The 13,750-nt window shown below is 38.8% G+C and overlaps 1 protein-coding gene across 1 annotated transcript in view; it reads left to right on the forward strand.

The window, feature by feature from the left end:
- INO80D (INO80 complex subunit D) overlaps positions 1–8,814 on the forward strand; it is a 66,020-nt gene extending 57,206 nt beyond the window's left edge. Inside the window, exons 9-10 of the mRNA XM_027768424.1 lie at positions 153–310; positions 1,655–8,814. Of these exons, the coding sequence (XP_027624225.1) occupies positions 153–310; positions 1,655–2,820 (1,324 nt within the window). The 3' untranslated portion in view covers positions 2,821–8,814. The remainder of the gene's footprint in view (positions 1–152; positions 311–1,654) is intronic.
- The last annotated feature ends 4,936 nt before the right edge of the window (positions 8,815–13,750 follow it).

Here is a 13,750-nt window from a genome sequence, read left to right on the forward strand (position 1 = left end):
GAAAGAGACCTGAAGTCAGGAGTACCCATGTTTATATTAACTCTGCAACACCTCAAAGACATTAGCGTCTCTCTGTGTTGGACGGACTCGTCCTGGGAGCCTTGATGTGAAGGGAGCAGGGAGGAGCAGGACCAACCTGGCCTTCTTTCCAGGAGCCCGTCCACACCAGAGCTGAGTGCCGACGAGTTGCCGGATGACATCGCCAATGAGATCACTGACATTCCACACGACTTGGAACTGAACCAGGAGGACTTCTCTGACGTCCTGCCACGGCTACCTGATGACCTACAAGATTTTGATTTTTTTGAAGGTATGGGCAATATGTTGACTCAAGAAAACTGGTGTTTAAAATGAGTTTATAAGAAGGGAAATCATTTTTTGAGATGTATTTGAAGTATTTCTTTCCCCTTATAATCTCTTTCACTGTAGGTAGGAAATTTAACACCACTAAAGCTATTTTACATTTTTCAAAGTGTGAGGAATATGTCATTTGTTTTACTGTATTATAGGTGTAGTATGGTTTGATAGTTAGGTTTATAACTTTATTCCTTTTTTAGTTTTAATTCTACTTTATTTTTGAATGGAGACTTTTAAGTTTTGGAGAGGTTTTTGCTGTAGGGCGCGTGTGCTTGCCAGAGAGACAGAGAGAGACAGAGAGACAGAAAGCGAGAAATCACCCCCAGGGGGGATGGCCACGCCGCAATCCCTTCTCCTCCATTCTCCTCTTGGGATCTTGGGCAGGCACACACATGCACCTGGCATGAGTTTAAGCCACCGGGTCCGGGACTCAAACTGCAGTCGACTACATAGGAGTCCAGCAACGTAGCCATTACGCCAACTGCTGGTCCCTGAATGAAGACATTATAAACATGACTTTATTGATGTCTTTTAGAACTTGCCCTGATTTTAATACCCCACTGTATTTTCAATTAAAAGTGCATTTTCCAAAACAAAGTTTGCTCCATCCCCCATTTCCCAGTGTTTTCAGGGGGAATAATTTTTACTCTGAGAATGTTTCTTTCACCATTAAAAACTGAATATTTTCATGATGATTAATCAAGTTCCTAACCATTGTTTTTTTTTTTTTTTTTAAATTTTGTAGATAAAATGAAAGTAGGTCCATGGAATGAAGGAGAGGAATTAGAAAGTAATTTAGAAGCATGTTACAAGATAACTCATGCAGTGAACTGAATGCTTAATGTTGTGTTTTGTGTGAATTTCTGTGTTCTAGTCTTCCACTGCTGGCCTCCAGCTAGAAGGGTCTAGGAGCTTTTTGTCCAAGTCTGAATGAATACGATATATTTTTCTATTTTTTGAAAACATTAATTTTAGGTAAAAACATGGGCCATCAAACAGTCACCACGAGTTTTTAATTGGTAATCCTTAGAATGCCTAAGGATCAAACACAGCTAAGATGGTTTCGGAGGGTATTATAAATAAAGTGAAGATGGTGATTCAAGTTCCAGGACAGCTGACATTTCAAATGGGTCCTTTGATTAACATTTCATTTTCCCTTCCAATCTAATTCTTGGAAACTTATCAAGAGGGGCTCTCTTTCAATACAGTGTTGTTGAAGATAATTCTAATGTATGATTTCGGGGGGTATAGAACAGTTAAAAGCTCTACTGATTCTTGATGGCTTTTGTTGACTCAGGAAAGAATGGAGACCTCCTTCCCACTACTGAAGAGGCTGAGGAGCTTGAACGGGCCCTGCAGGCTGTAACTTCTCTCGAGTGCCTGAGTACCATTGGGGTACTTACCCAGTCAGATGGTGTGCCAGTCCAGGAGTTGTCAGATAGAGGAATAGGGGTGTTCTCCACAGGCACTGGAGCTTCTGGAATCCAGTCCTTGAGCCGAGAGGTAAACACGGACCTAGGGGAGCTGTTGAATGGGCGTATAGTACATGATAATTTTTCTAGTCTAGAGCTGGATGAGAACCTGCTCCGTTCTGCTACCTTGTCTAACCCACCTACACCCCTGGCAGGGCAGATCCAGGGGCAGTTCTCTGCCCCAGCCAACGTTGGCCTTACTTCTGCCACTCTGATCAGCCAGAGTGCACTTGGGGAGAGAGCCTTCCCAGGACAGTTTCATGGACTTCATGATGGCAGCCATGCCTCCCAGAGGCCACATCCTGCCCAGCTGCTGAGCAAGGCAGATGACCTAATCACCTCACGACAGCAATACAGCAGTGATCATTCACACTCCTCGCCCCATGGAAGCCATTATGATAGTGAGCATGTGCCGTCTCCCTACAGTGACCATATCACCTCTCCCCATACGACATCTTACTCTGGTGATAATATGGCAGCTACCTTTTCAGCAGAGATGCCCATCATGGCGCAGCACTTGCTCCCCACGCAACTTGAGGTGCCACTTGGAGGAGTGGTAAACCCCAGAACTCACTGGGGAAATCTCCCCGTCAACCTCGGAGATCCCTCTCCATTCAGCAACCTTCTCGGCGCAGATGGACATCTTCTTTCCACTTCCCTATCCACACCACCCACCACTTCGAACTCAGAGACCACACAGCCTGCCTTCGCCACCGTGACCCCCAGCAGCTCCAGTGTGCTTCCGGGGTTACCGCAGACCAGCTTCAGTGGCATGGGGCCTTCTGCTGAACTAATGGCCTCCACCTCTCCCAAGCAGCAACTCCCTCAGTTCAGCGCAGCCTTCGGCCACCAGCTGAGTTCTCACAGTGGCATTCCTAAGGACCTGCAGCCCAGCCACAGCTCGATAGCCCCTCCTACAGGCTTCACAGTAACAGGTGCCACAGCTACAAGTACCAATAATGCATCTTCTCCCTTCCCCTCCCCTAACTGAGCGTGTCTGTGTGTTTGCAGGCAGGTGGGGAACCCGGTGTTTTCTATCTTTGTTTCCTCCTTAGCATCCTTCTCCCCTTTTCCTCAAGAAGATTTTAAAAATAACAGATGGGGATTTGAGGGGCACCCCTTTCCCAGTTCAACAAGTGGCCCTGCAGTGGACCTTGCTTCAGTGTTCACGTGTGCTCCTTAGCACTGGTGCTCATTTCCCTCCGGGCGGGTCCACTCGGCCCCAGTGGTTTCCTTAGTGGTTCAGCACAGAGACTGGATAGGATGGATTTTTAGCAGCAAGTCCTAGAAGTGGAAGATACCTCAGATTACCAGTGCCCTTTACTATTTCCTAGTATTCAGATCAATGCTTTCCATTCTGTTGCCAGGTTCTTACACAGGTGGTTCCAGTTAGAATGAGCCTATTACTATTGAGTTCCTGTGTAAGAGATAGCAAATGGTGTGTAGAGACAGGTCAAGGCTCTGACTTAAACCAACTGCTAAACACCACAGTGAGGTCAGGGTTCCATTCCTAATTGTGATCATGTTTAACAAAAAAGGAAAAAGAATTGTCTTTTGACTGCCCTGTAAGTATGTGTGTGCCCACATGTGTGTTTTTGTGCAGTGCAAGCAGCAGCTGCCCATTGGTTTGGGTTTTTGCGTTTTTGGTTTGTTTTCCCCTGTACCAAGTGTTTTCCTCCTTTCTACATTGTAGCCCTGGTAAGGTTGGCTATTCTTTCCCACTAAATCAGCTGAAGTGTCCTGAACAGGGAGGGAATAGCACAACCCCTTTCTGCTAAAAGTTAGCCCAAGAAGAAATGAAACATAAAAAGTAAATTCAAATGAGTGGCGTGGGCATGTCATCAAAAGCTTGCCTGGAGTGTGGCTCCAGGGTTGCTGAGGTTTGGGGACCTGGCGGCCACTTTGCCTTTTTCAGGTACACATTTGTTTCTAAATCCCTCTGTCATGAAATACATTTGCAAGATGTAATGGAAAAAAAAAGATTTTGATGTGAAAGAGCAGGATAGATGAGATAGATTTGAAAAGATGGGAATCTGTGAATTCCCTGATCCATCTTTTGCTTTGGAATTTTTCATGTTTACAGTAGTGATTCTTTGGTAAGATTTGTAAAATGTTGAAGACACTTGTAGAATCCGTGTACCAGTTGTGAAGTGGTGTGTAATATCTGAAGGATACACATTTTAAAGTTTCTGTTTCAAAGCAGAATATGGGAATTAGACATAAATTTTACCCACCCTTCGGTACTTCTAAAATAATTTAAGTAATTACGATTAAGTAAATTTGGGAATTGTTTTGGGATTTTTTTCTTTTGAAAGTTTCAGGATTTTATGATTAAAAATCATATTGGGTAGTTTAGAAAGTTGGTGACCATGAAATGAATATGTGAGGTCTCTTCTTGCCTGCCTTTTCTTCCTCCCACAGAGGGATTGTAAAGGCATCTCTACTCTGCTTTTACTGAGAAGTTTCACTGTCCCTTGAGATACCATTGGCTATTTATACCTGAGTCTAGTCTAATTTACATATATATATTTTAAAAGATCCATAGAGAGAACATATCTATTAATGTTGTGGTACAATAATTCATTTGTCAGGGAATATTTGATCTTAATTCCTTTCTAATAGGTAAAGATTTGGATGTATTTTCCTACTTCCTGTACACATTCTCTTTATGCCATGCTAGTTCTAACCAGTCCCTTCTTTTGAAAGCTTTTCTTTCTCTGCTTTTTAAAGGAATGATGGTGATCAGCAGGCATTATGCAGATACCACGTGCCTGAGATTATGGAGGGGAAATGTCTCATGACTGTATGAAATCATTGTATGCCCTATTTTGTATTTATTGAAGTTTCTTTTTGTGGGCCAAAAATATGTTTGTAATATATTTAGGGTTTTGGTTTTTTTTTTTAAATCATGGTAGCTGATTGGAAGATTTATTTTTAATAGCTTTGCCTTTTATGCAGATTGAGAAATTTCTAAATTATGAATTATGTCACAAAGCAAAATTATATTTGGTATCACCATACATTTCTATTCTCAATGGTGGGAGCAGATCATTTGCATATTCTCACCTGGGAACCTACATTAGTAAGCTTTTTAATTTTAATGTACTGTAATGAAATGATTATGAGTAGTTACCTCTGCTCAAAAGTGTCACTTAGTTTCCTAAACTATTTTCGTGTCCCATTATAGTCATCACTAGATAACTGTCCATTCCCAGCGATTCGGTTTAGTCTCCGTGGTGTAATTAAAGGTCATAGCAGAGCAGCGTGTGGACTTTCTTTGACAGTGAGGGGAAAGTCATGGGTAGTGGATTTGAACGTTTCTGGCTGTGTATCCCTCCTGTGAGCTGCTGAAAATTCTTCAGTTATCACAACTGAGTTTGCAGTAAGTTGCACATTTTATTGTTTGCAATTTTCTGTTTTCTGTGCATTTAAAAGCCCTTCTCTGCTTTCTAGTAAGGAGGCATGAAATGATCAGGAATGTTGCCAGTTACAGCTTCACACCAAAAACTTTGAGTGGATTTGTTTTTATGTAGGTGCCCATTATGATAGCTGAAGAAAGGGCTGTCTTAGAAAGTTCCTGGGTAGGGTTGAGAGATGAGCAAAAACAAACTTTCCTTCTCATTTAATGTACTTCAGAACTAATATCCAGGCTTGCAGTTTGCTTTGCTCTTGCTGTTTCTTGTGAGTCCTTTTTCAGAAGAGAGAAGAACATCTCTAAGCCCAGAGATAATCTATTTACTTTTCTTCTAATTAATGGAGCAATTCTAGTCTATTAGCAGTAGGTGTGTTATTAATATGTGAAGAAAGAAATGAAGTGTCTTTTATTCCAGAAATATGAAAATTCGCGTCTTTTAAAATAGCACTTACGCTGTCCTAAGGCAATACTGGAATCACAAACCAACCTTAGAGAGGTCCTAATTAGGAGGACACTATCAATAGCTTTTATCCCAGTGTTAAACACATACGTAGTGACAAAGAAGGTTCGCTCTGTTTCTGCAGTTCTTTGGGACCATTGATAAAGGCCAGTTCGATTGTGTTACTGTGATTTAATTTTTGAAGTTGCTGCAGTTAATGGATCCATTCTGTGCTTTTGAGAATCTGAACTCCATTCTCACGTGTGATACTCACTGGCTGTTATCTGTAGCATCTGAAGAAAAGATGGGCTTTCTCTCCTTCCCTCTCCCTAAGTAATTGTTAATATTATTTTAATTAAAGTACTTAAAACATTGTTTTTGCTCTGTAAAAATGGCATAGCAATTTGCACATCTGGTTAGGTTATGTAGCTAGTAAACAATTCATGATAGTAAATAGCAATTACACTTAACCCACCAAGTGACAGACTATGCAATGGAAAATTTTCTAATTATCGTCGCATAGCTTATACAGCAAAGGATTATTTTCTCTAGAAACCTACCGTGTGTGAGATAACTGCTTTATAAATAACTTCCTGAGCAATTTCATGGTGGCAGGCAGTGTGGTGTGTCTAGTGTCCTTCTATGAAAAGATAATTTAGTAAGAAGCAAATAGTAGATATGGAACTCAAGTTGGAAAGTTTTTTTTAAGTTTCCTTAAAATTGGTATTACTGTCTGTAGTGGCTTTAAAGCTAAAGAAAGCTAATACTTTATCTTTGCCAAATAATTATTTATAAGATTTATTTCTTACGTAGCCCAATCTCTCAGCTGAATGTTAAGAATCATCATTTTCTATGACTAACATGAAAGCTTTTTCTTCTGCCTCAATCCGTGATCAAAATCCACAGTGACAAAGATAGTTTTTGATTAGGAAGGAAACCAGGTCCAGATACATACAGACGCCCTGTCTATACAGATTTTTTTGTTTTGTAACATAAAAGGTTTGAAATTGCTGTTGACCTATACTATTCTGTTTTTATCAGTTGGCATCAGAACATGCCCGTTTGCAGGTCAGTCCCTTAGTCCCTTGGTGTCAGCTGGCCAGTACTCACTCACCCACAGTCCTGCGGGTGCCCTTTGCATCTTGGGGTGCTGATGCTGGTTGAGGGGTTTCATCAGGAGCGTTTCTGAGAGACTGTTAGCCTTTTCTCCAAGTTAGTTCAAAAGGTTGTTGTGGATTGGTGGTGTAAAAAGATGAGGATATTAACACTAATCTAATTATTGAATAGGTTTGACATTTAATTTTAAAATGTTAGGTGTCTAGTTTTCAGTTTCTTCTCTTTCTGACTTTTAAAAATTCTGTTTAAATTCTATTCTTAATCTCGTGCTAAGTGGTCAGCAGAACTTTCCAGTTTAATGAGGCAATTTAGAGGATTCCTTGGAAGAAAATGTAGTTATACTGAACAGTCCTCATTTATAGCTCTTTCATCACCAATGTCTACGTTGTTCCAAGGATTTTTTTTTTTCTGACAAAAAAATATTTCTTGTGAGGAAGGGCCTTATGTATATGAAAGAACATAGAGTTTTTTCTTACTCTGAGTAAGTTGGAAATCACTATCATTTCAGTAGAAAAGTAAAGCAATTTAATGGTTTCTTAGTATCTTGACCTTCATAAGCTTTCCTATATCATATTCTGGAGGGAACCAAAATCATGTTTAGTAAATCAAAGTAACATCTTAAATCCTATCTTTTAAAAAAATGTGTAATGAAATACCAGTGAAGAAGGTACCTGGATTATCTGCTAAGCATTTTCTCCTGAAGACACCCAGAGTTCCCCTTGGAAAACTTTTCAGCGTGCAGTGCGGAAGGCTCCAGTGCAGCTAAAAATGCCACCCCCATTGCTTTTACCTGGGGAACAGACTGATTTGCCCTGAAATGACTCCCACCTGCACCGTTGAGTTAGGAAAGAAAATGTAAAACACACATGAATATTTATGTCTCTTTTATTAACCAGTATCATTAATGCTGCAGTTGTGGGTCAAACTTAGGGATCCTTATTTCTAAATAATGAAAACACTTTTCGTGACTCCAGCTCTTAATCTTTTAGCATCTGCATCTCTGTACTGTCTTACAGAGCTTATAAAAGGAGATGTGGGGTTTCAGAGAGCGCAAGCCAACTTGGTATGACTGTCCCCCGTGTTCCCAAATAATGGGGGAGAGTGTTGTGCTAATTTGAATTGCAGTGTTTTTGGTGATCTGAAGTTTTGTCTGGAAAACAATTATAAGAGAAACATCTCTCTAACCCTTAGTAGGTGTGGAGAGTCGTGCAGCTTTCCTTCCTCCCTTCCTCTGCCCACCAGCCCAGCCTCGCCCAGCCCTGCCCAGCCCTGCCCAGCCCTGCCCAGCCCTGCCCAGCCCTGCCCAGTCCTGCCCAGTCCTGCCCAGTCCTGCCCAGCCCCGAGGTTTGCATATACGGGGCACGTGATCTGAACTGATCCTGGCCCCGAAGAGTAATAGAATCCTCCTCTTTCACTCGTTTTGTTTTTGTTTGGTTTTGTTTTTAAGCTGGGGACCACTGAAGTAAGCTCTGTAGACACCCAGAGTTCCCCTTGGAAAACTTTTCAGCGTGCAGTGCGGAAGGCTCCAGTGCAGCTAAAAATGCCACCCCATTGCTTTTACGTGGGGAACAGACTGATTTGCCCTGAAATGACTCCCACCTGCATCGTTAAGGTACAGTTGCCTCCAGCTGGTTAGCGCTGAAATCATGGAAAGTTTGACACTTGCTGACGTTGTCTTCACCTGTTTGAAAGGGTTGACTCAGTTCCTCTCAACAGTGATAGTTCTTTTCACTGTATAGTATTGAGTATGTCTCAGGGATTCCTTGTGGAAATTAGGGCAGTTTTTAAAATAAGAAAATAGTTTTAAAAGAAACTAAAGGTGACTCATCATTGAAGAGAGCGCAAGAAAGAGAAAAACATTTGATTTCGTAGCCCACAGTGTCTTGCATAGGACTTTTTCCTTTCTCCTTCAGGCTCTCATCTCAGCTTCAGCATACAGACTCCCTTCCCATCATGCACAGCTTTAAACTTTTATTTAAAAACTTCCTCCCCCAATGAGCTTTCAGAATACTTATTGTAGATTTTAAGAGAAAAGGTATATTAATTTATGCTATTAACATCACCTCATAAATTATAAGTTTTATACTAAAGCTGTATTGAGTGTAATGAATTATGTTGCCTATGTGTTTAATAGCTAAATAATTATATATGAGCTTTGTTTTTTTTTTTTTTTTTGACAAAACAAACTAGTGAAGCACCTTTTTACACTGGATCTCTGCCGTGTCAAGGTGTATAGCTATCCTTTGCTACCTTGCAGATATATAAAATAAAAGGATATCCTGGGGCCTCAATTTTTTTTTTTTTTTTGACAAAACAAACTAGTGAAGCACCTTTTTACACTGGATCTCTGCCGTGTCAAGGTGTATAGCTATCCTTTGCTACCTTGCAGATATATAAAATAAAAGGATATCCTGGGGCCTCAAAATGTAGAACACCTTTAGACCATTTATTACTGCTCATAGAACTGTTGAGAATCATGTTCTTTAGTAAAATGATCTGTGGTTTACACTTAAGATGGCTAGAAGCTTAGTTACAGGGTAAATAGAAATACGTAGATCAAGAAAAACTCCAACTACTGTAGCTGGAATTTGTAAACTAAGTTTTTAAGACCTCTCTTATTTCCTATGGATTTATTCTTTAATTTACAGTTTATTCTGTAAGTTGGGAAGTAAAATAGAGAAAATAATAAATCTAGATGTTCTCAGTGTCTTATTCAGGAACTTTTTATCCCTCCTCACTAAGGAATTCCCACTGTGACTTAAAAATAGAATTAAATTACGTGTGTGCATGTATATATGTCTGTGTTTTTACACACATGCAAAAATATACATTGGGGGCACATGTGTGAGAGATATGAATGTGTGCTTATGTAAAAATAGAGAAAGGTAACCGAATGTATTGTAGAACTATGATTTATCTAGTCGAGGGTGTTGGAGTTACTTTCTCATCGTCTCTGTTGTACAAATACACCAAACTCTTCGTTATGTTATCTTATGCTGAAAGGCTAGCTCTGATATCATGTGCATTTTATTTTAACCTTTGGATTAACTTATGTTTTTAAAATGACAAGAAACACAGCAGGTTCTAAGACCAGCCTCTCACTTTAAAGCATAAAAATAAGTGAGGGAGAGAGAGACAGATGGAGGACAGACCCCCTACATAAGCTGTGTTTATCTATTGGGGTGATGGGACCAGAGATCTGTTGAACCTTTTTTATGTTCATAATAGATTTCTTCATATTCTGAGTAAGAAAATACTGTTGATCATCTTTTCTTGTGAAGTTAAGGAAAATTATAGGCCTTTCATTAAGAACTTTTTGAGGGGACTGCTTTAAGGAGTTGGTGGGATCATTTCACTGTGCATTTGATTTCAAACTGGGGTAATTTCAGTTATTTCCATTAAAAAACATGTAGTCACTCGTATATTATTTATGAAGTCCGAGTGCCCCACTCCTACATTTTGGCTAGGAAATAATTACACTGTCCTCTACTTTTACCTGATTCATATGTAATTTTTTAGAAAGCATTTCTGTATTTTAAGTTATCATTTTGCTATACATTCATTGCTGGAATATCTGTTGGTCCAAAACAGTCAAAATTAGAGTTGTTACTTAACACTCTAATCACATCTATTTTTAAATATTAAAAAAAAAAATCATGTACTTTGAAATATGTCAAATCAACTTCTGATAATACACCTGAATTTGTAGTGATCTTTGGAGTCTCATTTACTTCATCTGAGATACAGTCAAGACCTAGGGAAGCTTTCTATGTTCTTTTTACAGTTGTATTTTTGCAGCATCTCCCAGTTTCATTCACTCTTGCTTTTGGATTTTTTAAAAATCTGCATATTTCTTGTACATATGCATGCAAACAAAAAAAGGGAGCTTGTATTGGTGCCATTTCTCCCTTCAGTTGCTGGTTAATGGGATTTGCTAGAATAAATTCTCCCTGATTGAAGGGTGAAAACGGACCCTTTTGTGTATATCTGTACAGAGATGTGTATATGGGATGTGGTGGCACTTTGCTGAATGTGAATTTGCCTTGTCAATGGAAAGATTGAAAAGTATTATGTTTATTTATACATTTGTATAAATCTATATATACACGTATGTATATGTGTGTGTATAGATAAAGCTATATACATATATTTCCCTAAAAAAAGTGTGTGTGTAATAGGTAAACAGCTTTTGTTAAGCAAGATTATACATCTATGGAAAATTCTGGATTATTCTGTAAAGCAGAGGAGGCGACAGTGTAGACTTCAGAGCATACTTAAATGGAAGTCTGTTGGATTATTGTCTTGTTTATGGTTGTTATAAATGAATACCTGTCTGAAATATTCTTACTGTGCCCTTTCCACTATTCTTCATCTTCATTACCTACTACTAGCCAATCTCTCATCACTTAAAAAAAAAAAAATCACACATCATTGTGGTTTTCTTTCCTTGTAATTACATCTGTCCTAGACAGAAGCATTTGGTGTAAACATTAATTTCTCAGTTGTTTCTTTCGAAGATATTTATCTCTGAAATGTTCCCAGAACAGATAAATTTGGTACGATTTCTCTAGTAATCTTGAGAATTGGTCATACATCTTTGTCTCAAAAACCCAGCAGTCAAACAAAACCAATTTGAAAGTTTTACCTAGATAATTTACCAGATTATTTTACTGAAACCGAAAAGAACATAATTATATTTTAATGATTGATATTAGTGTTAGGTTTATTTCAGCACTTATTGTCATTAATTTGTCATTTAAACATTTTGGTTTGCTTTGCGGTTTAATCATAAACTTAACCATTTACATTTTAATGGAAAGCCTACTAAGTCATGTGTAAGCCTCTTGAATTCCGTAAGTCATTTTATTCATGAAGAAACTGCTTTAATGAGTTCTTGTGCAATGAATTCAGCTGTATTTCCTTTTGACTTTTCTCACAGTTGTGACATTATGTTTTAACTTTGCTGCAGCTCTCTAGAAAGCTTGCATCCCTATATATTGTGCCTTTAAAGCTCTTATGCACACACAGACAAAAGTGTATATATACATGTTGGGGCATGTGTACATATACTTTCATATATACTCACACAGTATGTCTCCGGTATATATTGTGGGAGTGGATATAGATATTCAAAGGCAATGAAATGTTGCTCTCTAGATATATATGTATATAAATAGTGTTGATATAACTGTATATACACATGTATATGTATGAGTTTTAAATGGCAATCTTCTACATTTAGCAAAATGCTGCCCCTACTGGAATATTGTCACTGCAATAGCAGTTGTATGTAATGATTTAAAAATACATTATCAAAAATTATTTAAAGAACATTTAAAAGTATCATCTAAAGACATCCACACATTATTTATTTATCTTCCTTCTCCTTTTATTGCTTTTTCTTTTTTTTTTCTTTTTTTTTAACTGAAAGGGAGACTGTCGTTCAAAAAATGCCTTCTGTCCCATGAGAGTAAGAAAGAGCTGGAGATTCACTTGACGAACATGGAGCATTTTCCTCTCTCTGAAATGGAGATATACCACAAGCCAGCCTGTTTATTTCAGTCATAAAACAATCCTAATATTTCCATTAGTCTATGTCATCCACCATCTCCTAGATCAACTTAATTCACCAGTTTGCCTCTTCCTTTCATTAATAAATAATGATCATTGCGATCATTTTGCCTGGGGGAAGTTAACTACACTCTTGCTGCAGGGAAATACATCACCTAATTGTTATTCTGCCTTGTTCAAAATCCATCTTTAAAAGAGCCAGCTCTCTCCTGAGCTGTCTTAAGCATGGTTTGCATTTATTTAGAGGTCTTCCCAAACTTTTTTTTTCTTTCCCGAAAGAACTCCCAAGTTGCATGATCTAGACACAGATCGAGTTTTTATTCCCCACAGCTTCAGGGTCCCCCCCACCCATTAGTATATCAAATTTGACACCCAGAATGCAAGGACATTCAGAAAAAACCTGCTAAATATTATTTTATTTTGTGATGAGTTGTCAGCAGATTACAGCTCCAGAAATGCAGAGAGACAAAGGTGGTTGGACAATCCTCAATCAGAAGATGTTACAAAAAACAGAGAGGAAGAGTGTCTAAAGCCTAAAAAGAGAGGTTGGGGTTTGAATGATTTCTACAGTGGCTCAGCTGGAACTTGATATCAGAAGCAGCCTTTAACAAAAGCCTCTTGGCCATTGTGCGGTACTAACCACATACAGTACTGAAGTGTAAGTTGAAACCGAGTTGCAGTGGGAAATCAAAGGTGAGGTAGTTTATTTGAAACCAGTAAATGACAGGTTGGCCAATTTTAAAATCTCTTCTAACAAAGTAACTGCACGGTAGCAAGGACTAGCAGTTCTCAAAGCCCTTCTTTTTCAGTGTTCTCATTCACCTTGGCACACAGGACGTTTAACAGGCCATACGTTAGAAATATTTACAAAAAAAAAAACAAAAAAAACGCCGCTTAAAGGGAAATTACAAACTGAGAATCTTCTCCTCTGTATTTGTGTTCTAGTGGCTGCAGGCTTAGTATATGCACAAAAGCGAGGGGCCACTTGTTTCTGGTAGGAGTGAGATGAGATGAACAGGTTTTAGTGAGACACCCCCCACCCCAGTCCTGGTGGAAAGGTGTATCAGTGACATTGGGTGTGGTGTTGCTGGGAGGGGGGACCACATTGTGGAGGAAGATGGGCTGCTTTGGTTTGTACTTTCCCTTTAAACAAGAAGAGATGGCTCACATTTTCCATATATCTCTCAATGAATGTACTGTATTACTGTTTTAAAAATTTGATGAAATAATAATGGGTTGGTCTCCTTTTGTTATCTGGTCCTTGTTTAATTTGTTTAAGGGTTTTTGTATACAAAAGTTTACATTTTTATGTATATTTTTCTTGTGTAAAAACTGATGTAATATGTGTATAAAACACTGTATGTATTATCTGTATATAGT

The sequence above is a fragment of the Tupaia chinensis genome, unplaced genomic scaffold (assembly GCF_000334495.1).
Source record: "Tupaia chinensis unplaced genomic scaffold, TupChi_1.0 Scaffold000076_1, whole genome shotgun sequence".
NCBI classification, from domain to species: Eukaryota; Metazoa; Chordata; class Mammalia; order Scandentia; family Tupaiidae; genus Tupaia; species Tupaia belangeri.